This window comes from Anguilla anguilla, chromosome 8 (genome assembly GCF_013347855.1).
Source record: "Anguilla anguilla isolate fAngAng1 chromosome 8, fAngAng1.pri, whole genome shotgun sequence".
NCBI classification, from domain to species: Eukaryota; Metazoa; Chordata; class Actinopteri; order Anguilliformes; family Anguillidae; genus Anguilla; species Anguilla anguilla.
Window position 1 is genome coordinate 12,199,443 of NC_049208.1, and position 27,975 is coordinate 12,227,417.

Genomic DNA, 27,975 nt, shown 5'->3' on the forward strand with positions numbered 1-27,975 from the left:
CTGCGCGTCTACTGTCGTGTGTATCTTAGGACTCGGTGGCTCAGTAAGCCCTAAACCAGTTACCCTAAGGCGATAGCTGCGGTCGCATTGAGCTGAACTGAATTAACGCTACTGCTGAACAGCCGTCAATCATATGTTTTTTTTTAAAAAAGATTTGATTTATTAACACATTAAAATGTATTTATCCAAACTATGAAAGACACAACCGCTTTTAAGCCCAGCTGACACTGTGAGAGGCGTGGCAGGTGTCTCTGCCCAGGTGTGTGTGTCTCTGTCCAGGTGTGTGTGCCTCTGTGCAGGTGTGTGCCTCTGCCCAGGTGTGTGTGTCTCTGTCCAGGTGTGTGTGCCTCTGTGCAGGTGTGTGTTTCAGGTGTGTGTCTCACGTGGATCTCTAGTCTCTTCATGCTGCAGCCAGGTATTCACAGGGGGTTGGGACCAGCACACACTTCCTTTGCCACCAAAACCAAAAACTTACTTTATAAAACATGAACTCACACGTCAGAGCATATCATAATTAGGAATCTCATATTAAAAGTGTTTTTTTTTATGTTTGCATTTTAAAAGACTCAGGTCTTTGTTTACAAACAGTGGAGCATTGCACTAAGGGATTGCTGGCTCTCTGGCTCCAAAGTTTCTCTTCTTAAAGGGGTGTTGGCTCTTCTTGACATCCAAGGGTGTAGTTTTAATGCATTAATGAATTCACATTCAATTGAAGGCCTTAGTTTCCAACAAATTTCAATTTGTAATTGAAAATGAAAAAAAGAAAGCACTTTTGAACAGGAAACCAAACAGGAGATATTTTTAATTTATCATTCTTTACATTTTGACTTCATGTTTTTCCCCAGAGAGTGAACTAGCCCTTTAATCACTCTTCTGCTGTTTAATGTATTTTTGCATTTATGGTTATTACATGAGTATCTTACTTTCGATGTTACATTTATAACGACTACCTGCTGCGTTCTGCAGGCAGATGCATATTTTATTTTACTTTATAATGTTATCATCTTTTTCATAAGCAACTCCACCCGCAACCCTGTTGTGAAACAGTATTCCATAAACTATAAAAAGCCAAAAAGCCACATCGTTGTATAGGGAGGTTACAGTACAAGGAAAAATAAAACAGTTATCTACAAAAATATTAGCATATTAATATTAAGGTTCTGACAGTTGAGTGTTTTACTTCAACTGCTTATAATGGCTCAATTCCATGTGAGCACTAGACACTATATTATGAAAAATGTGCTAAATGTGTGTTTTTCAGAAGGTGTGATTTGAAACTGAAATTTGAGAGAGAAAAAATCTGAAAGTGTTGGCAGTTTTTCAGAAAGTATTGCACGTTGTGATTATGGTTGATTCTGAACTGTGTACATTGTTTTACAGTGAGTAAACAATGAAAAGCTGCAGTACCTAGTTTAATAACAGAACAGTGAGATTAAGGTACTGTTCTTTGTCATTTGCTGTAACAGTGCCTTTATTGAAAAATCATTCCTCTTTAATTTCACAGTTGGTAGAGGCCATTTTCAAAAGGTGCTATATTAGGCCAAGGCTACACCGCCGCACCATCTAAATGTCAGTTTATAAAATGTTTAATCTTGTGTTGCTAAACCGTTGTTTCAAGAGTAGCCTCTGACAGGGGTGACATTAGGACTGTTTCTCGATAAGGGGGGGAAAATTTAGTAACAGAGAACAGAGACGAGTGGGAGAAAGTTTGTTTGGACTGGATAGTGAGGACTGAAGTCAGGAAGCCCTGTGTGACAACACAAACTCAGAAGGCTGATGATGCCACCTGGTGGTCGCAGAAGACATGAACACCACATTGTTTTACAGCTCAGTGGCTATTTATTCTATAAAGTTCACCCTGAATCTGTGAATCTGGGGACCCCCCATTTCTGTAAAATGGTGAATGCTAGACACTTTTATCCAACACATCAAGTACAGCCTGCAATGCAGTTACGAGCGTATTTAACAAACTGGTGCATCTGCAGTATGTCATTGGTGGCGGTGAGCTTTCTGGTACAAAATAACTGCTTGCACAGCACCCAGGTGGGGCCTGCACACTGGTGGTGGTAGAGGGGAGTCACCATCCCCCAAGACCACACACTCACACACACATGCTCATGTACATGCACTGCACACACATGCAGAAAATCACCTTGACAGAATATTGCTATACATCGTCACAGTCATCATTACTTCATTTAACACTGTGCCAAACACCTGATACCCTGACCCAAAGGATGCTACAGGACTGGGGTTCAATGAAACTGTGTTTGAGGCAGACTAAATTATGACATTATGAACTCTCTAGTAATCCCAAACATAAGGACGGCTTAATAATTCAAGTGATTGCACATTTGTAACAGGGCCTCCTTGTAAAAAATCATTTTTTATGTAAATAGAACAACAGACTGCATGCTGGATGGTTGGTTTAATAGCTGTGATTTTGCCTTTAAAAAAAAAACATTACCCCAATCACAAAAAAACTGATAGCCTGACAGGTCTAGACACACTCATTTTTCATCTTCTGTTGGACATAATGTGGTACAATGAGTCCTGACCTATGAAAACCCACTTGGAGTACAAAATCTGTACCTCACAATTTAAACATGCCATTGTTGTCCTTTCCCTTTCATCGCACTTGTGAACACTGCCAGGTAAACGCAAAATGCAGTATAACAGTTTTTTCACCTTTTAAATAAACAAGTCTGTGTTCATTCAGGCTCTGTGTGTGAGAAAGTATATTTGAGTGTCTGAACCTTTTTATGTAAAACAGATGAATATTCAGCACCCTTCATTCTTAACTTGTGTATAATCTGGAAAATGTGTTTTTTCCCCCATTTGTTTTTTGTGTGTTTGGAAGACAGTCAACTTTTTTTTTACTGAGAAAAGCAGTTCCTGCTAAAGCATACAAATTAGTGTTGTTAACAAAATATGCCCTCACTTATGAATAAAGTACAAAGTGATGCAAGAAAAACAGTCTGCATCTATTTTTAACTGACTGGTATGTTTCATGATCTATTGATATAGCAAGTGTTGCAGATCAGTGTGGAAATATTTCATGTTACTGTGTAACCTAAGAAGACAGAATTAATTAAAATATACTTCTAAAATAACTCAAAGAATTTAATACATTCCTTTATATTTATTCTGTGATCGACTGCTAATCTCTGATTTTAAAGTAATTCTACTTTCCAGTGGTACCCAAATGGAACCTAGGTTCAGTGTGTGACCATGGAGCAACTCTTGGCCCAGTGAAAAAAAGGACAGGACATGGGTCAATAATATTTACAGAGGGACGGTCCGTGCAAAGGGCAGCAGAGTAAAGGGCTCTTCAGAGCTGTGCCACAGACACTCTATTGACTCGACAGATCTTCATCTCCATGCGCTTCAGAAGCACTGCAGAGCAAAGTGCTTCTCTCAGCCCCGCCTCAGACGCCCACATGTCTGAGCGGATCTGCTGTCCTGTGTGCTTAAGGTCAGTTTTTTAAAGGGCCAGGGTGTAATTTCATGGTCTGTCCCCCTCCCCCCCATTGACTCAAATGTGGCGTTCTCTGGAAAACGTCTGATGGGAGGTGCTGTATATCAATAAGACTATGAATTATGCAATAAAGCTAATGGTGGACTCTTTAGCATTTAATATGTCTGCCACTGACAAGGCCAAATATTTTCAGATTTCCCACTTTGTTATAAATATTAGTGTAGGAGAGCCCAATGATGTCAATTACAGGCGGCTGAAACATGATTGAATGTCAACATTGTTTCTTTCAGCTATATAGAGAAAGGAAGATGGAAGCATTGCTCCGCTCACATTTCAGAATTTTGTTACATTTATTTAAATGTTACTCAATGAGGATGCATGATGAACTCAATTAACCTTTTCACCCCATTGAAATTCATTAGAAACAGTAAGTCCAGCGCACAGACAAAAACCCATTCCTGAGTGAGTCTCCTCACTTCAAACTTGAGCTTTCAGAAACTACAGCAATTACAGTACATTAAGCATAAAATATATGCATTATAGAGCATTATTTATAGCGTCTGTGACAGATTTTAAAAAGGTGGTCCTATTTGTATAGAGCATTAAGGACTGGGCACCTAAGAATCATGATAGTCTTCTGCTTGTATTTATTTTTAAAAATCAATACTCTATATCAGGAAAAATACATAGGCAATATATTACATATTAGATTGGGTATTTCTTCATAAAACTTAACTATGGAGAAGTCTTTCAAACTAAAATGTTGAAAGCAAACAAATCTTGTACAATTAAGATAATTTTCAAATTTCATTTGATCACTTCATATGCTTTCAATAGAGGGAACATTATCTCAGGCAAAACAACAGGAATAACTTTTAGAACAAGACATGGTATGACATGGTAAACACAATTATGATGTACATTCCGTGTATTTATACTGTATGTGTGAAAAAGCTGTCTGTCTAACTCTGGTCCCACTCTCTTTACGGATGTCATATTACATCCATTTGTTTATGAGGCATTGTTGACCTATTCTAATGTACATACATAATGTACACACACACACACACACACACACACACACACATCTGAATGTAAACAAAAGCAATTCAGGCACCATGTTCAAGAGCACAACACAAAGCATTCGAACCTGCAGCAGGTCCAGGCCTGCCGTTCCTGTCCCTTAACTACCAGCCCTCACCAGTGCACAAGGTCAGGGATTACCGGGTGATGATGATGTCACAAAGGCAACGGGAGGGTGTCAGCGTGGGGTCAGTGCAAGGGGGTTGAGAGAGCCCCTGTGGCGGACAGCTGGGCCAGCTGTTCCTCCGACTGCACGATGAAGCTGGTCCAGTCCTGGCACACCTCCTCCAGGCCGGGTCCGGTGCCCCCGTACTCCGGCGGAAGGGTACTGTGGGCAAAGTGCTGGCACAGGCTGCAGAGGAAGGAGCTGCCGTGCATGTGGACCTGTGGGGTAAACCAGCGATGGCGCCGTGACCAACACAGCTCATGAAGAAAGAAAAAAGGGTTGGGCTCTTTGTGATTTTCACACTTCTACATAGAGTACAATGCCACTAAGAGAAAACAAAATAAAGTTAATACAAGCATATTGCATAATTTTGTCTGTCTGTTTATACCACCACTTCTGCCACCACCCATCCCTCACTCAAACCCCCCCATCAAACCTTTGAAATCCCCTCAAAATGTTACTCATAATGGGGGAAAATCCCCCTCAAGCCAAAAATGAATTTTGAGCCGTGCATAAGACCCGCAGCCGTCCCTCCCTCCAGGGGCGAAGCCGGGCGCAGTGAGCTCACCCTCTGCTTGATCTTGTCCGGCAGAAAGGGGCGGATCATGGTGAAGACCGGGCGGAAGAGCAGAGGCTCGTTCAGCAGGTGGATGCCCCGCACCTTCAACGGGAAGGAGTCCTGGAGACAGAAAGCCATTCACACCAAAATACACGCAGACTTCAGTATGATAAAATCATGCAGTACTGTACCTCCGTTTGGCACTCTTTATGAAATGAGGGCACATTTCAATAAATACATAGATATAATGTTCAGGACTGCATGATTTTTTTTTGTGCCAAATTTTGTGTTAAATTCTTGTAGGTTTTTTATTCGCTTCACTGATTAATAACCAAACTGGCCTGAAATGATCAAGGGCTCTTTGTTTTTGAGAGCTGGAGGGATTCACTGTCTTGATCACTTTCAGGCTTTTCCAGGAATTGATTGATGTGTTTGATCTTTAACAGTAAGGTAGTCTAAATAATTCATTGATTCTAAGGGATTATTTACTTTAGCTAACTTGAAAAGTTCTGAACTCTGTTACTTTGAACTCAGAGTTTCTCCTCCTGTGGTGGGGTGAGTTCTGCCAGGATCCATGTGAATTCCACGTTTCTTAGATTGCATTTGCCATGGAGATTCTTTGTACTTTGTACCGGCTAAAAGAAGTGCTTCACATCGTTTGATTTACCTCATAGGCTGGAGGTAATGTAAGGAAGAACACACAAAATAGATTTAGTACCGTGAGCACTGCTGAGATCTTTTTGGCCAGGGATGGGGTGATTTGGAGGGCGTGAGAGAAACACCAGCCCTGGAGGTCGAATATGGCCTTGACCCCATTCCTCTGGGTGTCTGTTTCCTGAGAGATCAGTTCCGAGGTTATGAGACTCACACGGAAAACCTCATAGGCCGTGAACTCCTTTGGATTCCACTGACCTGGGCAGGGAAAAAGAACAAACATCAGTGGTCCAGGACAAAGAAATCACACCTTCCATGGTGGCACCTTACTGTGACATCACTTCCTGCATAAATCAGGAATGGGGCAAATACGTTTTCATGGCATTGCATTGCAATATGATATCAATATGAAATGCCCTGGCTCAGGCTATTTATAAGTGGTTGCTCTCTGTCTGTATCTCAGTGGGGACAAACCTATGGCTGTGTCTCACTATCTCACTGATAATGCTTGTCGTCCGCAAAGATATTCCATGAGATGGAAGTGGCTGACTTTGCACATAGCAATGTGGGGTTTTTTTTTTGTTTAACTTAAAAAATAACAAAAAACGTGGCACAAACCGATCCTGTATACCAGTACTCTGCTGCCACTTGCGTCTCGCGACTTGAGCACTCCGTGGTAGTTGTTTTGGAGGAGGCCGAGGACTGAGGATGAGTTTAGATTACCACTGATTTCCGGACATTCTCTCCTCCAGCGGTGGTAGTTAATCAGTAGCTGTGGAGAGGGTACAGAAAAAACTCTCAGCCAGCGTTTTTTTTTTTTTTTTTCCTGCACACAGCTCATTAATTCACCAGAAAACCAAAAACACAGTCTACTCTGCAATTTCATGGCATAATGGGTAACGTCATTGCCTCAAAATTGAATACAGCCGCCTGTCACCTTCTAATATGATTTCACTTTGCTTTTAGGTAGGCTACATATTATAGCTGACAGCACAATGCCACAACAGTCCCAACGATAAGTGTTAACCAGGATTTGATATATGCATAATAGCCATGGAACGTGTTCGAAGAGTTTAATAAATAATTTAACATTTAAGTTGTCATACTTTCAGTGTACATAAATGTTCCACGTAACGTTGCAAGGAATAGGCTGCTCTTTTCGGTATTTCCTTCTTTTCAAATGATAACCAATCACGTCACTGTACTTAAAAATCCACTCACGTACTTCACGGGACTTGTAAACAATCGGTTCAATTCCTCGCTTTAATGGTTTTGAAACCATTAAAATGGTTTTAGTTACAACCAGTGAACAACTTCTGCAGTGCAACAATGTTTTTCACCAGCCCATGAAGAATTGTGCACAATTTTAATAAATCGTTGCTTTGAGAAAACCGTAACGTTACTAACCTTAAGCGACAAATCAACATCAAAATCTCTGGCTCTAAGAAACCTGATTAAACAATTGTCCGATAGATGTAGGTGTTCGCGTAGTGCGTCTTCTTGTTCCACTTTTTGCCTCAGTTTTAATATGTAAGGTTTCAGAAAGTGAGAGTCGTTGGGCAAGTCGTTCAACTCTCCAAAATGGTCAGCCTCCTCTCCAGACTTCATGTCGGAACCGGATGAAGTTTCAAGTCAAAATGTACAACTCGTATGTCCTTAAGGCGCGGTATGAACTATAGCCTACACAGGGACAGCAACCGACTGCCCAGATCAATTCATACGGTTAGCCTACACCCCCAAACGATCTGGTGTTCCGCGAATTTGACACACCCACCTTTGTTTTGAAAACAGTTAGAACTTTTTTGTGAACTCAGAACACCAAAAAAAAAAAAAAAACGCAATCGTTCACTAAATCCACACGGTAAAGGTGTGATTTAACTAAGCACGGCAACATTACAAATGCTGTACCGTTTCTCCTTTCATTTCTAATCAGTGGTTTCCTTCTTGATTGCTCCTAAATCGAACTGACGAGGAAACAACAAAAAATAGCCGATACAACGCGGCAACGAGCAGTCTCGGGTCCAATCGCTTGTTCATAAACAAAAAAATTCCACGACACTGCATCCTTGAAAAAGGTAAGAAACCTTAACCTGTGGATCTTGCAGGCTAACTCAAATAACAATCGTGCAATATGATACTGTTCTTTAAGTTGCTATCTGAGGTACACTTTCATAAAAAGAAAATCAAAAGATGCATAGACTAATTGTATTCGCATAGGCTATGTTGTGTAGGCTATTTGCATATATTGATAAATTATAATTTCCAGTAGTTGATATCCTAGAAACAAAATGTGGAAGAGTTTGATTGTGATGGCAGGTATGCTGGGAAGCATGCCCCATACCTATACAGCAGAGAGTTTGACAATTTTCAGGGTTCCCTACAGAAATAATCACAATGACCACAGACTCGCAGCCCTTGCAAACATAAATTTCTGTACCTTCTGATGGCATTTTAATTGACAGAATTCACAAACAACTTCACACGTCCACACAATAATGCCCCAAACTTAAGGGAAGTAGCAGTTTTTCCTTCTTCTTTTTATTGCCGATTACATCATCACAAATGCTCCTGGCCCACAAAGAATACGCCTCCCCATTGGACATTTAGGTACATCAACCAATAAAAACATCGGATACACACAAAATGGACATTTTGCGTTGCACCTCGGTCCAGTAGGTAACGTTAACCGGTCGTATAGAAACTGCTTTGTGTGAGCAAAGATAGCCAGTATTGCTTTATGTAACTTCGATAGCAATACTTTAAATGGTGGGCCTAGATTTGTATTTGGCTACATTTACACCGCAGGTCTTGGTGCCCAGTTCAGATTTTTTTTGCCTATATTCAAGTTTTTGACCTCCTTTTCACATCTACTTTTTAAAGTGACCCATATCCAATACCTGTGCTCACACGATTCACACTTGAAACAACCCACTTGTACACACAAGTGTTTGGTTACCGATTCGAAAGTAAACAACCACACCGCCATGACCATATTGGCATCTACAATGGACACAAAAGTAGAGAGAAATAATAATTCAAGCTGTTGCTTTTCGAAGCATCTTCGGTCCTCAATGAACATCGCCTGTATTTGGCCTATACCGACTCTTCGCCCCACATACTTAAAAGGACATAACCTTGGTTTTCGCCATTGACAAATATACATATTTTTACAAATGTACATATTTTTACATTAAAGGTAAAGGTACCACTCCAATGACAGGCTTTTAACTTATTTTGGTACAAATTTTTATTTCCCCAAAAGTTGTTCATTAAATATTGAGCTATGTAACTGGATGAATTGCAAGTTATGTCAGCATTCCCAGATCATCATTGTGGAATTATGTCTCATGTCTTTACTGCTAAAGCAGCACCCAAATGTGGGAAGAGATGTGATGTGATATATTGTAGGCTGTGCCGCATAACAACAGGGAAATAACATGGGGAAAAAAGAAACTAGTCCTCATGCTTACTCTGTGAGAAGTTAATATATAACGCTGGTTAATATATAACTCTTCCGATGACCTACATCCACTACAGTGGGAAAGATAAAACACTTGGAATACAGCCATCAGAAGATAGCTACTGAGCCTTGAAATGGTGTGTAAAATATGTGCACATCTACTGTTGTAAAAACATAACCTCATTAAAATAATAAGGAATATACATGCATAATAAGGACAGTTTCTAGGTATTTAATTGAGAACCCACTAGATGGTGCTGTTGCATCAGATTTTTCATTGTGTTTATCATCATACACCATGATAAATAATGGGGAGGCATAAGGTTTCATCTGGAAGATACAGCGTATAATATCATGACTTGAGCCCCTGCCCCTCAAAATGTCTGTACACACCCATGCTCATTGTGCCAGTGTAGCACAGAAGGTTGTTACTCTCTGTGCCAGTGCAACACAACGGGACGTTCCTCCTTGTGCCAGTGTAAGTTTTATAGAGTGTGACTCTGGGCCAGAACTCCCACACACCTTCACGCCATTTCACAGCAGCGTGCGTCCAATCAGACGGGGGTACTAGAGTAAATCAGTATCCCCAGCTTTGCTGTTGTTCTTGAATCAGAGGGCAATCAAAGTAAACACCCCCCTCCTTCAAACAGATCTTGGGACTGGACGTCCCGCTGTGGGTCGTAGTTGCATGACGAGACCGATGTCTGGTTTTAGGATTTTTAAATGGGTCCAAAAAAGGTACTGTGACAGAAGTTCGCTGTTCCGTAAAATGAGAGTTCTTCAGGAACAACCCTGTGACTCTGTGATCCTCATGCTCAAGCATTGCACCCGGGCATCCACAGACTTCTATCGGCAGGGACATTTTTAAAAAATTGAGCTCACATTTTAACTTCAAAATTACATGTTAAAGATTCTCTGTACAGTCAGGATAGGAAAGGACTTGGTGCCAATGTGAGCCATTCAACCGACTTGCACCTGCAGAGAGCACTCCTGAAAAAAATCTAATCTGTCCAGTCCATGAAGTCAGTGAGAGGGCATCAGGATTTCTGGGCTGCTTCCTCTGGGAAATCCAGATGCACTGGGGACTGACCATCTCTAGAGAGACGAAGGGAGTTTTGCACTCGTGTTCCTATATAGGTCACTACATTTGACAGGCCAAGCATTTTTGATTTCGTCCCCGCCCCCAAGTTGCACACAAGGAGGCGCAACCACAGTAAAATAATACATCTGGTGTGTTCCAAAGCCACAAGAGCTGAATGTGCCATCCAACCCATGATATATATTATTTGCAAACGCTTGTAAAAACCCGTATTCTGTGCAAAAGCAGCCTGCCATAGTCGAGTATTATTCATTCATAGTCATCTTTATCACATGAGAATGTTTTTCCCAATTCAAAAGCGTGTGCCAGTGATAATTATCTGGATGCCTGATTATATAAGATCATTAACGCGGACAGTCTTTCTAATTAGGGGCAACATTCTCCTGAGTTAAAGATGACTGTAAACAGGCCATTGTTCTGCGAGGGACTACTCTTTCGTCTGGAAAGGAATTGGGGAGGTCTCTGTCTTTTCTTATTTTTTTAAGAGAAATGTTTATTTAACCGAAATGTGCTAGAATCAGCACTCTCTCGGATTATGCAGAGAGGAGGAAATATTAGGAATTTCTCCATTTTTACCAGTCATCATTTCTGTCAGTTTCTATTCACTAAATTATTTATGAACGTGCAGTTCATGGATGTCAGATTCCAGTCCTGGATGGCTGCATTGTCCGTTGGTTTTCATGACAGTATGTTTCAGGTTCAGCATTTCATTTATTTTTCTGATTGGCTAAAGGATCCACACACCCTATTTCCAAAGCCTTAATAGGCTGCTTATTGAAATAAAACCACAAATACCTCCAGACACTGCAGCCCTCCAGGACTTGATTTTGAATCTAAAATTAAATTATGATCGACTTTATCTGTCAGTCTAGAATTTCATTTGGATTAAGTTTAAGAAACCCTACTGTATTCAAAGCTTGTATCTGAAGTGCATAATGAGATGATATTCTTTTTTTGGAAGAACAATTGGATTCTCTCCAATAATCAAAGATGAGCATTTCTCTAAGGAGAAGAATAAAATGCATACATTTTATTTTGTTTCCTACCAATGTGTCTTACATATTTACATATACAATTACATATAGTCTTTATGACAGCCTTTTAAAGAAGACTTGCAGTCTTTTATGCTTTGCTAGCATCTCTGAAGTGTTCGCCATTCTGGCTCAGAATCCAAATCTACAAGGAAAGCACTGCAGCAGCCATTCTGGCTCATACTGTTAGAAACCCAGTCTTGCAGTGGAAGTGGCAGCCATTGTGGCTCACTCTGTCAGAAGCTCAGTCTGCAAGCAAAAAGGCAGTCATTCTTGCTCACACGGTCTGATGTACAATACGTCTGCTGCAATTTCTGATCCTTAATTGCAGAAGACAAATACAAGGCAGCCAACAAGGCAGAAGACAAAAAACACTCAGTAATGTCCCTTAATTAGAGACAATTCAGACAAAACATACCATAGACCTTGTTACAGAATGTGGTAAACAATATACAATATTGTATATTGCAGGTAGGTTTCCCCAGATCCAGGCCTACCTGGGATATACTGTCAGAACTCTATTATATGGACATGCCACTGTCTGTGTGTCTTCATGGCTTCTGTGCTATTTCAATTATTAGTCTGTGTGGTGTAATTACTTAACCTCTCCTGTTCACACTTTCTTCAATTAAATTTGCAGACACAATATAAAATACACCACAAGGAATTAAAATTGATAGACTGGGGTGTTTCCATAGAAACGTATATAATTGTGATGATAGCAGTATAGTACAAACTGTGAATATGTCCTCTGCAGAAATGAAATACTTTGATTCTCTTGGCTGACACATACATCAAATAAGCCAATATAAAAAAGGCTTATTTGAAGACAGAGAAGATAATAAAAACTTCAAATATTTGATTCATTTCTCAGTACACAATGCTTCAAATGATTCTAAATGATTTTGGGCACAACCATTCATTAAAAAGCTAATAGGTAATCTATAATAATCTTTTAATCAGAAAGCAATAAAATTGTATTGGCACAACTGGTACTGGAGGTAAGCATTAAAACAAACCTGACCACACAGGTCATACAATTTAATAACCATTTACTGTAATAACTGCTTGCTACTCATTTGCCTTTTTTAGAAAGTGAGCCATACTTAATTATTAGCTACTACCAACTGTATAAATAGCCCTTTAAATAACATGTGGCCATTATATCCTTGTAGTTAATGACATCCTTACTTATTTGACCTTGCTTTAACAGAAGTTCTCCTCTTTAAATATTTTTCATGTTTAATGGTGTTTGCTGTCGTACAGAAACTGCGATGTGGTGTTCGTAATGGGAGTGTGTGGGGGCCTCGGCCTTGATGACCCAGAGAGCACAACCATTTAAAACTCTCTTCTCATGCCCCTGGTCTTCCCGATAAATAAAGTTAGAACAGAAAAAACAACTTCCTGGATTCCTGACCTTGAGCCAACGTCTCATCAACAATTAAAGTATCAGTCAAAGGGTCAATTTACTGCTCTGTAATCACAGGAAGACAGATGTTAATGTACACTTTTAACAGCCCACAACCAGGGCAGGAATAATGAATCACAGCATTTTAAAAGGGAATTTAAATGACTCAAATTGGGTTGGGGGCAAAGGTTGCATTGATTTTTCTGGTTGTTCCGTTTGGAGCTCTGTCCATTCTCGAATTTAAAGAGATGCATGTTGGGAGACTTTTTTTGTTAACCTTTATTTTACCATGTAAGGTCAATGGAAACACAAGTCTTATGTACAGGTTACAAAGGTCTGTCTGGGAAGCTACTTCCCTAGCGCAGGGCAGGGCAAACCCTTATAAATGCCACCACAACTGAGAACCTTCCAGAGCAAATCTCTGAATCAACTGCAGTGTTCAGTCCTCCCCCCAACAGCCTCATTTCAATCAATCCATCCATCCACTGGTTCGATCGATCGATCAATCAATACACAAACAGCTAAGTGCAATAACTGAGCTACAACATTCAATTACTTTCTGTAAGAACAAAGGCCACCAGGGACACAACCACTCAGACAGAACTCATTCCTAATTAAACCATTATGACTGAAAAGCAATTAAGAATTACATTTCTGTTTCTGTGGAGGTGGTAGGTGGACAGTTCGGTCTCCTACCTTGCAATTCAAGCAGCTGCATAATATCTTTTATTTAAATATGATTATAAACAAACATATCTTGGATGATCTCAATGAGGTCTGACTATATAGCGTGAAATACAGAAAGCAATAATCCAAAAATATATTATATAATAACTTTTTATATACAATTTTTTTTCCTTTTTTAAAAACTGACTTGTGCTGTGCTCAGAAAGGGCTGTTGTAGTTCTGAATATTGATGCCGCGTAGTATTAGTGGTGGTCATCGATTGAACCCCTTGCCTTTGTGGCAGAGTGACACCTTCAGTCACAGAAGCTTATCATGCGGGAATCCTATTGCAGAATAGTGGTCAGATCTAATTGGACCTGGGGCATTCTAGGAAGGGAGGGAAGGTTTCAGGCAACGAGGCATTGTTTTATTGGCTAATTATCGTTGTTTTACTAAGCAAGAGCAGCTCCTCAACTGGATTCCAGCAGTCTGCCTGCGTCGGCTGCACACAAAGCGTGCTGCTGCAACGCAACGACTTGCACAGCCAAACTGGGGGACTGCGGAATGAACAGAAGCAGCCAATGGGCAGTCTTCGTTTTGGAGAAGAGTTTGCCTTTGTGCTGTCCGCGCTCTAACAAATTTACTGATGATGTTGCAGGGATAAGACAGGCCTTCTGATACAATCAGACCTTCCAAGTTGAGAAAGAGAGAGAAATTAGGGTCAAAGATTGGGGCGAAAAACTGTGCATATTGAAACCAGCCTCAGAAGCTGGACTTGTAAATGTGTATGCCTAACCACAATCCCCTAGGTTCTGTTCATTCCAATAGTCTAATTTAGGGGGCTAATGGATTTTTTTTCTTCACAAGGGATTTCCCCACACAGTAACACAAAACCACAACCGCCATCTTCTCTGTAATGTATCACTAGCACTGATACCTGCGACTGGGTCCTATGAAATTACATTCACAATGGATGTGATTAATAGTCTTTAACTGTCTGCTGGTGTATACGGTTGTGTTTCCATGGAGATAGGGATATTACAGCACATCCAAGAATCATTCTTTGCCAAATGCTTTGTGCTAGTTAGTGTGAAAATCCACAGTACTAATGGACTGTTTTGTTCAGCACTTTATTTGAAACCAGTGAAACCTCTAGACAAAATTGTGTTGGTTTTAGAAAAGAGAATCCTGATCAAAGCATCTATTGTCCTCACTTTAATTTTTTTTAAAAACACTGATGTTTTTTTGTAATTTTTTATTAATACTATTTTTTTGCAATCTGAGTGTTAATGCTCTGGATTAAGGTTACGGTCATCTGTTTCACACATACAGATATACAGAACTTGGAAATATATTTCTTTGTATCACTGCTATCACTCACACAAAGCCTCCTAACAGACTGCTGCAAGAAATAGCACACTTAAAACGGAGAGCTCTGATTGGATGAGCAGGTTAGAGGCAGCGATATTACGGAGCAGGGGATTGGCTGGGAGGACAGCTCAGGGATTACCCTGCAGGGGGTTGGGGCCACAGAGCTCATGCTAATCTGTGCTCCTAGGATCAGCTCTTCAGTTGAGCCCTGCTGTTTTCAGCCATTGTGTGTGTGTGCGCATTTATATGCACACGCATTTGCATGCATGTTCATGTGTGTGTACATATGTGTCCATGGGTGAGTGTGTGTGTGTTTATATGCACACGCATTTGCATGCATGTTCATGTGTGTGTACATGTGTCCATGCGTGAGTGTGTGTATGTGTGTTTATATGCATATGCATTTGCATGCATGTTCATGTGTGTGTACATATGTGTCCATGCGTGAGTGTGTGTATGTGTGTTTATATGCACACGCATTTGCATGCATGTTCATGTGTGTGTACATATGTGTCCATGCGTGAGTGTGTGCATGTGTGTTTATATGCACACGCATTTGCATGCATGTTCATGTGTGTGTACATATGTGTCCATGCGTGAGTGTGTGCATGTGCGTTTATATGCACACGCATTTGCATGCATGTTCATGTGTGTGTACATATGTGTCCATGCGTGAGTGTGTGTATGTGTGTTTATATGCACACGCATTTGCATGCATGTTCATGTGTGTGTACATATGTGTCCATGCGTGAGTGTGTGTGTGTTTATATGCACATGCATTTGCATGCATGTTCATGTGTGTGCACATACGTGTCCATGCGCGAGTGTGTGTGTGTGTGTTTATATGCACACGCATTTGCATGCATGTTCATGTGTGTGTACATATGTGTCCATGCGTGAGTGTGTGTATGTGTGTTTATATGCACACGCATTTGCATGCATGTTCATGTGCGCACATACATACACACTCACACATGGACATGTATGTGTATGTGGGTGGGTGGGTGCTCACAGGTATACATTCATGATCACAAGCACACAACTATACGTATGCACATTTATGCATACATGTTTTGTGTGTGAATGTGTGGTTTGCACACCTGTGTGTATGCATATGTATTCATCTGTGTGTGCACTTAAGTGTCTCAGTAAATCAGTAGGACACAGACAGGAACTATATCCTCAGCAAAGGATGCTCAGCAAAGAACACTTATGGTCTGTCCTGGGTGATGAGTGTGTGAAAATGTTTATCCTAATCACTCTCTAATGACAGAGTCGCCCATAGCACAGTTGATTTGTTTCCTTCTAAAAGTAGATTACTTCCATGGGACAGATTTAGCATAAGCCTTGCAGAAAACACTAGCACTGCACTTCAACCCTGATTCAGGATTTTAGCCAAGGCTAATCTGCTTAAAACAACATTTAAATGCTTTTCCTCAGATGCAACACGTGACCTCTAAATTTCTTTACCACCCAGTATTATTAGGCCAAAAAACAAATGTCACTTTGATTGAGGGTGTCAAGTTTATTTTGTGACAAAATAGGACGTTTCAAAATATTATTCAAAACAATGCATCACAGAACAGTTTACTGATTAGGATTGTTGTGGTATTGGTCTCTTTGGAGCATCTGACACTTATTTTACTGACAAAAATAAATAAAAAGAATCTTCTGCACAAGAGTCCCGCTTGCGTCTGCTGTTCAGAGCTCTGTGTTTAAACAACAAACGATGATTCAGTCCCATCAAATGAATTCAAACGGTCGTATTAAACTGCATTAAAAGCAGCCGGTTCTTTCTAAAAACCTGTGACTGTAATTGCATAAAATGTGCCATTACTGGGTCAACCATTGGTAGATGTGGTAATCATATGAATAATCTGGATGAGAGCATCATTAACGTAATGTAGTGTAATGAAAGGTTCGCTCACAATATCCAGCTGCATGATGTGTAAAAATATGAGGTGTGCATTGCAGTTGTTAATGGCGCCTGCTTGTGAGAATGTGTCAGTCACCCTGCTAGTGGGGAACCATATAATTTTACTTCTTTTTCATGTTAGAATTTTAAAAGTGAAGCAGAACCACTCCTTTCTGATTAAAAAAAAAAAACAGACAAGAAAATAAAGAGTGAGCCCTTACTGCAGTGGTCCTCGATTTTAGTCCTGGAGAGCTGCATGAACTTCTGGATTTTTTGTTTTTCCTCCCAGACCAAGGCAACAAATTAAGTGCTGAGTACAACAACAAAAACCAGCCAACCCTACAGCTCTCCGAGAGCAGGATTGAAGACCACTGCTATACTGTGTTAGCGTTTTCTGATCTATTAGCAGGTGTAATTTTGCATCATGCCACCAGGGGGCTTGCAGCCCCTTGAGTCTCTGCTGTGTTGAATGGTTCTCTAAGTGGTTGCAAAGAGAACAGGGAGCGGGAGATCTTGCCTCTAAATTTTTAATTGGCTTCAATGAATTTTAAAATGTTTCTCATGATTAAGAAATTTACATAAGAGTGACCCAGGAGCAGCTGTGTCACCCTTGTTCAGTTGTGTCTTGCCCTCTTGCATTCCTTTAAAAAAATTTGCTTCTTGCATTTTACCTCTATTTGAGAGCAGATCACTGTTGAATTTATTAGATTTTTTATTTATTCAGAGATTTGGTGAATAGAATAAGCTAGAAAATATTTTCATAATGATTTGAAGCGTTCGATCACGGTTAGAAACTCAAAATGAATGCATCTCAAATGTGGTATCTAAATTATCTAATTCGATGTGCTCTAAGAAATATTACCATGCATAATCAGAGATAAACAGGAGTTGGTTGCTGATGGGTGATCTTCAGCAAAACCTGGAAGGAAATTATGAAATAAAAACTAGCTGAGGACCACTGTCAGTTTAAAGCAAGCCTTGATACCCCTTCACCCCATGGACCACCATTGGTGGACTTTATCTCTGTATGTGATCCTCCATTGCATGTAGATGTGTCCCCTGTAATGAGACTAGGAGGCACCATCTGTGCGTTTAAATGGAGGAAGCAGCTTGGAGCACACTGCCACTTTCACCTTTGACCCCGAGGACTGGGCCTGTGTCATGTGCCCTGGGGGGGGAGCACTGATACCAACACCTCCAGCAGACATGAGGTCAGAGTTCAACTCATTTGAAGGGGACCGGTGAATATTAACAGCATCATCCATAACCTTAATATGAGTTTTTCACCCTCCTGTCCCAGAAAAAAGGAAAGTCATCAAATGATTATTTTTGACCATGCGCACACGCACACGCACACACACAATAATATATGTCCAAACACACGCATACACACAGCAGAACGTAACCTTGTTTGAACCCCAGTTGGTTCTTTTTTTTGTCATTTCTGTTTAGGGCCTTTCTCTTTTTGCTATTGCGTGATCTCATCGGGGGTGTGTGTGTGTGTGGGGAGGGGGGGGGGTGTGTTATAGCTCTCCTCCTCTCACCAACACATTTTAGTGATTTCACTGGAGGGCTGTGAAGGGAGCGGCACAGAGAGAAGAACTGTAACAGGCAGCCCATCCAGCAGAGAGAATTACACTGCAATTACACAGGCTGCGCCTTCAGTCCCAAATAAGAACAGGGGGGATAAACACGAAAGGACTTACTGCAGCAATGGCCTCATAGTCACTGTTCTCAGCAAAACACTTACTATACAGTTACGTATATAGGACATAGATACCTTAGTTAGATATAACGGGTATATGGATGGATAAAAGGATAGATAGATAAATGTTAACCTCATTATTATTCTGTTGTCTGTTCCTAACTTGGGCACTTGTAAGTACGTGTTGTATGCCTGTGAATCCAGCAGAGTGATAAAAAATGTTAGTGCTAAAGTGTGTTAATGGATAAAAACAAATGGCTTGAATTCTAAAAAAGATAGTGTGCTTAACTATGCAAACTTAACACGCGGTCAGAATCCTTAAGCGAGGGCTTACAGTCTCTGATTGGGGTAATTGATGGCCACTCAGAATCTGATCTGCGTCCAGCTCCGGAAAAGGGATTTGCCTTAAAGCTCCTCGGGGTAAAGCCAGGATAAGTCAGCTCGGTGCCCTGAGCTACATTTGGCCCCCGCGGGTCCCCCTGCGTCTCCACTGACTCCGCAGCAGATGCCTGCAATCTGACCGTCATCCTGCACGTCATCCAAAACACCGCATGCTGGACGAGGGACGCCAAGCCCGCGGGATTCCCAATCAATCAATCAATCAATCAATCAATCAATCAACCAACCAACCAACCAACCAACCAACCAACCAATCAGGCTTTTTTCTTTTAATGAACACACTTTGAGGGACAAACACTAATTAGACGACATACCCACAGCGTACAGCAACTCCCCCGACCCCCACGCCAGTGGTTCTCAACTCGGGCCAGAAAGGGCCGGTGTGGGTGCAGGCTTTTGTTCCAACCAAGCAGTTACACACCTGATTCTACTAATCAACCTTTGGAGTCTTTACTAAGGACCTTGATTAGTAGAATCAGGTGTGTAACTGCTTGGTTGGAACAAAAGCCTGCACCCACACCGGCCCTTTCTGGCTCGAGTTGAGAACCACTGCCCCACGCTGTAGCCATGCTGAAATCGGAGAACGCTAAACATATGCTAAATATAATATTGTGATCGTTATGATTTATGAAGTACTTTTATAAATAGCTGCCAGGCACTAAATAGCTATGTGACACAGATTCATAGTGACGTCAAGAACACCTTACTGTATGTGAACATAAACCTCCTACTGCCTGCCTGCCTGCCCCCCCCCCCCCCCCCCCGCCCCCGCCTCCCACCACCACCACCACTATCGTCCGCCTTTTTCCTCAGTCTTTTCACTTTTACAGATTCGTGGCTCTTTGTATATTTGATGTACAGGCTACTAGTACTTTAGTTTGCAATAAAAAATTTAAAAAACTGCCTACTGCCACTTCCCCGCCCCGCCCCCATCCCAGCACACCCCAACCCCCCAGACAAAAGAAACCGCGCTGGATGAAAGTGCAGCAAATTAACATTTTCATTTCATTAGGATACCTAATGGTGCGCGTCCACTGACTTTGCGGCAGATGCCTGCAGTTCGACTGTCGTCCTCCGTGTCGTCCAATCAGTGTGCAATGCATTGTGTGATTGGTCAAAAAAAAATAAAAATGCTCAACAGGAATTGTGAGTTCTGATGTACAAAAATAATAATAATAATAATAAACCAAGGCAATCTCTTGTGTGTTTGGAACCATTTACTTGGAACTCTCTTGTGCACATTAAATCACATGAGCAACGCAGAGATTGCAAAATAAATAAATAAATAAAAAGTTGAGAAGGAATTCAGGGTTTTTCGGTTGATGATTCCACGTGTGTGTCACTGTCCACTGCCTCCCACAGGGCAAACACAAATGACTGAATATTCACACACAGCCCACAGCCCGCGGCGGAAATGCATTATTCACAAACTCCGCGTCGGTCGCTGGAACAGACGTGTCACTCGTGCCACCGCGAATTGTCAAATGTGCATATTTAACCCCTGGAGAGGAGCTGCACCACCGTGCAATTACGGGCCAGGTCTCCTGGATGCAAGTGCCATAATTGGGGGCAGGGGGTGCTGGGTAAAAAAATATCTCGAAATAGCATTCAGATAGCTGTAGCCAAGCTGTTTTATTATTGTAGACACTATTGTTGTTTAGTTGATTGATCCTCGTTTAGTATTTTAGGTTAAATTTTAAGTCAAACAAGCATTTCTGTAAATATCTAACAGTATTTTTGGCCTTTTTATAATTCTTTTTTTTTATGGAAGTTTCTATAATCAAACACCTGACCTAAACTAGTGATGCAAAAAATATTTTATTTGAGGATTACAAAATAAGAAGCTGTTAACGTAATCTTGACACTAATCAGCTCAAAGGAGCAGAGAAATAGTCCAAATGTAAACATACAATGTGATGTCAGCAGTCAATGTGAATATTTGTGGTGTGTTCCTTCGTCATGGTATATGATGGTTGATTATGGATTGTAATTTGAATTTTTCCTTTATCCTTTTTTTTTTTTTGAACTTTTTCTGGCAGCTTACGTATTGTTTAATGAGTTCAGACTGTTCATTTTTCAGTCTCTAGATGCTAACTTCGCCAATTACAACTACAACAGTCAAAGTTTTTTTGTGGTTATTTAACAGATGGGGGGGATAATTCAGAGAGCACATGCCTCCTTGCTCAACCAGACGAAAATCTGATTAGAGAAGTTCAATAACGGAGGACAAGGTAGTGTGAAGATTAGTGTAGAGAAAAGAAAACAAGGAACACTGCTCCATTTTTAATGAAGGTCATGAAAAAGTGCAGTAATAATCTAATTAGCAACACAGCACAAGAAACAAATTACACACAAGATGAAAAACAAAACAATCATGTGATTAATTAGTTTCTCCCTGAAATGTGAATGTTTTAATTTGGGGTGAGCTATAGAAAACAATTTTACCAGACTTCCTGAATATGATATTTCTGAAGATAAATCACTTTTTTCCCCATTTAAATGATTCCAGAAAATATGCTAAGATTACATATTTAGTGTAATGCTAACTTCCAAAAATTCAGCTGTTTCTAAGCCGCATCACCATTGTCTCATGTCCTTTCTTGCAGTATTTTAAGTATACGTCAGTAAAGCACTTTGGCATGCTCGGACACAGGAGATGATGTCATTGTTGGCATCTTGGTCTCTGCTAACTCGGCTGAACCTGCAGGGGGCATTAGAGAGCAGGCCTCCCAGCGTTCTTTAAAGTCTAATCAATTAAATGAATCCATAACTTCATTCACATCTGACCTCTCTTAAAACTCTGCCCTCTGAAACCCAGGTAATGTGATATCCACACCAAATTTAAAGAGTGTATTGAAAGTTGAAAAAGATTAGTGCAAACTGCAAATGCTTATCTTACATACGGTGCATACCCTTCCTAAATGTGCAGAGTGCTCAGTACAGCGTAGGATCAACAAATGGCCCTGCGCATGTTCAGGCACGCAGCAAACAGTTATAATTCACAAATAATAAAAATCGTTTAACTGCTAACTACGTTTTTACTTGTTTGCAGGGCGGACGCTGCAAGGCTGTAAATCTATGGACAGGGCCTTCTCACAGGTCAGATGAGGAGAAAGTGCTGAGTCAGCGGCATGACCTTGATTAAATGCTTTTGCATTTCCTGGGCAGTGCTTTAAACCCTCACTAAAGAACACTGGCCTGCAGAGGGTTTTACCCAAGTGCACTTTGGAGTGAATTACTTTACTCCTCTCCCCCTGGGCTCGTGAGAGTCTCTCTGGGACTGTTAGGGGAAACACAAGGTAGTTCCTGTTCCATTATGCAAGCAACCTCCGTCCCCACTTTGCCAAAGCCGCAGCCAAGGGAGGGAGGGAGGGTGGAGGAGGGAGAGGGGGAGAGAGAGAGAGCGAGAGAGGGAGGGAGGGAATGCAGGAGAGAGAAGGACAGGGGGAGAGGGAGGAAGAAAAAGAACAGAAAAGAGAAATGGGGAGAGACAAAAGGAGAAAGGGAGAGGATATTTATAAAATTGGGGTGCAAGTGAGGACAGAGTGAGAGACGGGGTTGGAGAGAGGGAATGAAGAAAGGAGAAAGCTAGGGAGGGTGGGGTGGGGGGTAAGAAAGGAAGAAGAAAATGAGAGAAGAGAGAAGAAGAGAAAAGAGAAGGTGAAAGAAGGTTAAAAGAGGGAGAAAAGAAGAGCATAAAGGGAGAGATGAGAGGAAAGAAGAGAAAGAGAAAGAGGTATAGCGTGCAGAAGAGGGGATAAAGAATTTGGAGCTGCTTGCGCTTGCCCTGTGCACAGACTCACAAGGCTCCACGGCCCTTCAGCCTGCAGAGTGGCCGGACTGCACCCCTGTCCCAGCCTGGGGGGGGTGTCCTGTGCTTATAGCGCCACCGGCAGGTTAACCAGCCCCGCCCAGCCCACTCGCTGGGCAGACGCCCGGCGACAAAGACCGCCCTCATTAGCCTCTCGCTAGCACAGAGATCGCTGAGACAAAGAGGCATTCACTGCACGCCCCCCCGAAACACGCACACGTCCTGGCAACCAGCCAGCGTCCCCCCCCCTGGCCCACCCCTCTTCTCCACGTGTGATGGCACTCGCCAGTCCGGGTACCGGCAGTGGGACAGGACTGCAGGCACACGCCAGTGTTGGCACCATACCAGAGTGCCTCCATCCCGCCCCCCCCCCCACCCCCCCCCCCGCTACCTCTCCCTCCCCCAGCCGTTTCAGCCACTCCTCTCTCCCACCCTGCAGCACCTCCAGTCATTCTGCTTACAGCAGCATCGTCCCCGCTGCATGATGGGGGAAGAACTCCACGAAAAACAGGCGTGTGCATCCTGCCCATTATAAGCCTATGGAGTTCAGGCTGAAGACCCTCTCCCCCTACCCACACACCCCCCCCCCTCCCAGCGAGTGGAGGTGGGCTGGCCTGCGCTGCGACAGCTACCCCTGCCTGTGACTGGAGAGCCTTATCAGCCAGCAAGCAGGTGCAATTCTTTAATAAGACGCTCTCGCAGGGCATTATGGGTGAATGCCAATCATCTTGAATTTTCAGCTGTTTTCTGTTTTCCGGAATTATTCATGAGATCCAGGGCTCCCTGGCTCGCAGCCAGCTGATACAGCACTGCGCTCTCTCTCTCTTGCTCTCTGAAAAATTAGAGCGCACTCTATCCCAATTTATCAAATAACAACGCGTACTACATGGACGCTGCGTTTAACACGATAGCACGCTTCAGCCTCAGACACATCGATTACATTAGTGAATCTATGCATCCACCATTTTAAAAAATGCTCCTGGTCTCCATTAAGTGCAGTTTCCCCCCCTCAAATCTCATATATAAATGTCTATGGTCTGTATCAGAACACCACCGCTAATATTCCCCGCTCCCCGCGGCTTCCAGTCGGCCATGTTTCGCACGTTTCCCGCCGCGGGGTCAGAACGGTTAAATGATTTATATTCAGGCAGGCCCCTCCCTATTATTAGAATGGCAACAGAAACAGCTGGGCAGAACGCTGTGATGTCATGTCGGAATGCTTTGTTCCGCCGGTGTGTGTGTGTGCGCTGTGTGCGCGGGCAGCCCGCGCGTGTGGCGCTACCTGGGTCTGCGGGAAACGACCTGCTGCCTAGAGCTGCAGACGCGGCGTGCAGACGATAGCTTTTTTACACTCGTTTGTTTTGTCTGCACCTCTCATTACATTATGACCTGTGACCTACAGGAAGGAGAAGATCACTGGCCAACATCTCCACACTCATTGCTGGTTTTCTAAGTCAGCAAAATGTTTTTTTTTTCTTTTTTCCAAAAAAAAAAATCTATACAGCCGTGCGTGGTGTATGTGTGTGTCTGTTCACGGGCTTCCACGCACTCAGGCTTATGTTCTCCTAAATAGGACATCGCGCGCGCACACACACACACACACACACAGAGAAGAACACTAAAGGGCACATTACAGAATAAAAAAATACATGCAGTGATACTGTACATGGGTAAGAATGCATAACATACATGAAGGCATTTATCAGAAATAGGGGTTCATTTCCCTGGCGTCCACTCCTTTACAGTGTGATTTGCAACCCCCTTCCCCATTAAGTGCTCCCCACCACCACTGTAACCCAGTGGGGACATTTGAGCTGAACGGCGGTACAGTAATTCACCAACATTCACAGTCCCCCGTGCCGAACGTGAGATAAGCAATTTGACAGCGTTTACAGTTTTGCGTGCGTGCAGCACGAGGGGGTCTTATGCTCTTATATTTTTAGTAAGCCTTTGGGCATTTTCAGGGTCCCGCACGGTTGCCTGGCAACCGTGATAGTTGCCATGGAGACTCACTTGTAGGCAGCGGCTGCGATCGGCGTTAACCCCAGGCGCGTTACAGTCCTCTTTCATTCCGACACTCAGACAGCGGTATATGGGACAACGCTTTACCGCGTGCAGGAAGCGGCCGGCTATCGTTGAATGGATATCTGTTCCTGCATTCTCGGTCATACTGCTTTGCTGATGTCATATGACCACACAACAGATAATTAAACATAACGGAAAATAACTATTTACGTAAATCCGCAATGCTCTATGACAAGGATTTTCAAATAGCTACAGTGAGGAACATCCAGTCTAAAATAAATGTAAAAGATTAGATGTTGACGTCATGACAGTATGACACATTATTCTAGATAACAGACAATGAATTGGATAGTGTTCAATGATAGGCCCTTTAAATATTTAGGTTGAGGGTACATCCAGTGTAAAATAGTCTTAATGTGAAAGAAAATGGGAGGAAATTCAAAAACACCATGCTTACACTTCACAAATCTCTTTGTAGGATATTTTGTAATAACACTGCCGCAGCAACTGCATACAGTTGTCAAATTATTGTTGTGGTTAAAAATAGTTCTGGTAAAGCAATACAAAAATCAGGGTAGCTAGGGTGTAAGAAACATGTTATGCTGAGGGAAATGCTGTCCTCGTACAGATAAAAGCCAGTGAACCAGCTGACCTACATTTCTGTACAGATCCGAATCGCTCTGATGAATAACTGTGGATTGAGTAGCTAACCCCATCTGGCTGCTTCATCTTCTCACGTTTAAAAAAAAAAAAAAAAAACTTGATTTGCAAAAGGCAAAATTTCAGGCCGGCCAGATTTTTTTAAGCCTGAAAAAATTATTTTTTCATACATGGTTTTAATTGGGACAGATTCCCACCATCTTCAGAAAGAGATGGACAATTCTCTGAGCACCTCAGACAGCTAAATGTGAATTTCAGGTTAAAATGCATGAATTAATACATTCGTGTTTTTCTATTTGTCTCATAATTTGGACATGGATATACTGGATTCATTTATAATTTAGGACAAGTTGGAAATGTCACACAGCGTTCGTTTTGTCTGTGTGACTGTGTGCTTGAGTGCTTGTGCTCCGGCCTGCTGACCAAATAAACGCATGCACAATACAGCATTGACCTTCCAATTCATATTCACAAAGACATTATTAAAAACAGGAATTTCAGGTGGAATAAAGTCATCTCTTACTCTGTACAAAGATGTATCATTCCAACGAGAGTGCCTTAATATCCTACAGTGGAGTGGGTATTTTTATCGAATGCATTACAGGCTTTTTTAAGGATTATCAATCTGAAGAAGAGATATGATAGATTGATTAGGCCTGTCAATTTAAATCCTAGCATCTTGTTGCCTGTCTTACCATGTATGCTTTTGTGAATTAAACTCACATCTCCATACCAATAAGCACACAGTCAAAAAGGCACCTTACATGTGCTGTAAAAGAGAGGTAAGTATAGTATATAAAAGCTTAATTTCCCTCAGAGATAGCCATTGGTAGCCTCTTACAGTGCCACTGCTATTGGCTTTTCAGATTTTTGTTTGTTTGTTTGTTTTGTTTCATTATTTTATTTAATTTTTCAGTTGGGCGGTTCTGGATCTGTGACTCGCCTCTAATAATTTGCAGGGTCGCCACACCTTCCTCCGCTGCCGCGTTCGTCCAGCTCTCCGATTCCGCGTTCGAGAATCCGATTAAGGCGCCGTCCCGAGGTCAGTTTGCCGCGTCAGCATTCGCGGCCCAAACGGAGGGAGATGTTTATTCATCGCCGGCGGACGGCTTGGCAGGAGCCGCTGGGAACGCAGAACCGCATTCCAATGAGGTCTGCAGCAACGGCGCTCGTCTCTGCGCACCAGAGGCCTGGAACGAGTCCCCTGTCAATCTCATTCACAGCGCTTAGTCTTCAAGAGCGGAAAATATCTTAACGTAAAAAATCACTTACATATGCGTAAATACAGGAAAAGACAATGCACAATGAGTGTGCATTCCCAATAAAAAAACATATTTTCACAAAAGTCAGAAATAAATATTAACCATTTTTGTGGCCAATTTGTAACTAGGCTGCTGTCATAGAGAAGAGAAAGTCCTTATCAGTCTGCTATAGTGAACCACTATGTTTTTCTTGAGCAAATGAAGGGGTTGTGGCTCTCTGTTAGAGGTGATCAAAGTAAGAAATGAAGAAGACCATGAAACAGGTCATCTGTTAGTGGATAATTACCTGGTGTATAGTTAGCATGTTACAACTATCTTTGATGAGGTCATCCAAAGGTTACCTAAACCTTTTTCAGCTCTTTGAGCTCCTTGCTCATTAGCAAGTCAAATATTTCAACCGTGCGATTTCAGTCCCACAGAATTTCAAACAATAAAGTTTTATAAAGGGACTGAAAGATATGCAGATGTAAAGGTTTGCCTACAAATAAAACACATGGACTCAGTAATATTGCTGGTCTGCTAAACATTTTTTAAAAAAGATTTAATTGACTGAATTTGATGAATAAAAGTGTATTTCTGATGTCTGGGAGGTTATTGCCTACTTTTCGGGATGTGGGGGCTTTTCAGCAACCCTTCAGTTCAGGGTCAAGTGTCATCTGGTCACGAAGGAGGGGTGGGCCAGGACCTCAACGGTCACAGTGAGCCATGAAATCATTTCCCCTACTGTTGGAGACAGACGGTTTTGCGCTTTTCTTAAGCTAACATCGTACAGTTGTAGATTTCATTAAACACTCTCTTTCCATTTTTGTTTTTAACGGGGATTCCTAGGAAACATAAAATATAGCCCACCACCTCCAGCACTTGAGTCATCCTTGGAAATGGCATGTAAAGCACCCATATATGTATTTATTATATGACCAACAGCATCACAATTTTTGTATCTCACAGAACTACAGTATAGGCCTATTTGATATTTTGATTCACAGTATGTACACTTTATACTGGATGGTACAGCCCATTTCAAAAAGTCTTCCTCAAGAAGCGATCTGTTGTTAGTAATGTTTATCAGTTTGAAAGCCTGTTGGTATGCAAGCAAAGCTGCTCTTCTGCTTCATTTCAGGATTGAAAACAAGCAGGTGTTTTAAAGTCGACTGGAGAAGGGAACACAGAACTCTTCTTCCCAGCTCTCACTTGGCATTGGAACATATGCTTTCACAAGGAGT

The 27,975-nt window shown here is 41.8% G+C and overlaps 1 protein-coding gene and 1 long non-coding RNA gene across 2 annotated transcripts; one reads left to right on the forward strand and one right to left on the reverse strand.

The window, feature by feature from the left end:
* Window positions 1–3,804: 3,804 nt before the first annotated feature.
* On the reverse strand, window positions 3,805–7,674 carry ttpa (tocopherol (alpha) transfer protein). Its single transcript, XM_035431036.1, has 5 exons — window positions 7,348–7,674; window positions 6,559–6,712; window positions 6,005–6,198; window positions 5,296–5,406; window positions 3,805–4,945 (listed from the first exon to the last, which is right to left on the reverse strand). The coding sequence occupies exons 1-5, from the start codon at window positions 7,546–7,548 to the stop codon at window positions 4,751–4,753; spliced, it is 855 nt and encodes a 284-aa protein (XP_035286927.1). The 5' UTR covers window positions 7,549–7,674; the 3' UTR covers window positions 3,805–4,750.
* A 63-nt stretch (window positions 7,675–7,737) lies between these two features.
* On the forward strand, window positions 7,738–27,258 carry LOC118234481. Its single transcript, XR_004766671.1, has 2 exons — window positions 7,738–8,015; window positions 26,450–27,258. It is a non-coding gene; the product is annotated as an uncharacterized LOC118234481 (long non-coding RNA).
* The last annotated feature ends 717 nt before the right edge of the window (window positions 27,259–27,975 follow it).

Bases quoted from the DNA above. Each gene is read 5' to 3' on its own strand.
- ttpa (XM_035431036.1), bottom strand. From the start codon at position 7,548: ATGAAGTCTGGAGAGGAGGCTGACCATTTTGGAGAGTTGAACGACTTG. The intron at 6,199-6,558 runs GTTTGTGCCACG...TTCCCTGCCCAG, and splicing joins AGTACTGGTATACAGGATCG to GTCAGTGGAATCCAAAGGAG. The intron at 5,407-6,004 runs GTACTAAATCTA...TTCTGTCTCCAG, and splicing joins AGATCTCAGCAGTGCTCACG to GACTCCTTCCCGTTGAAGGT.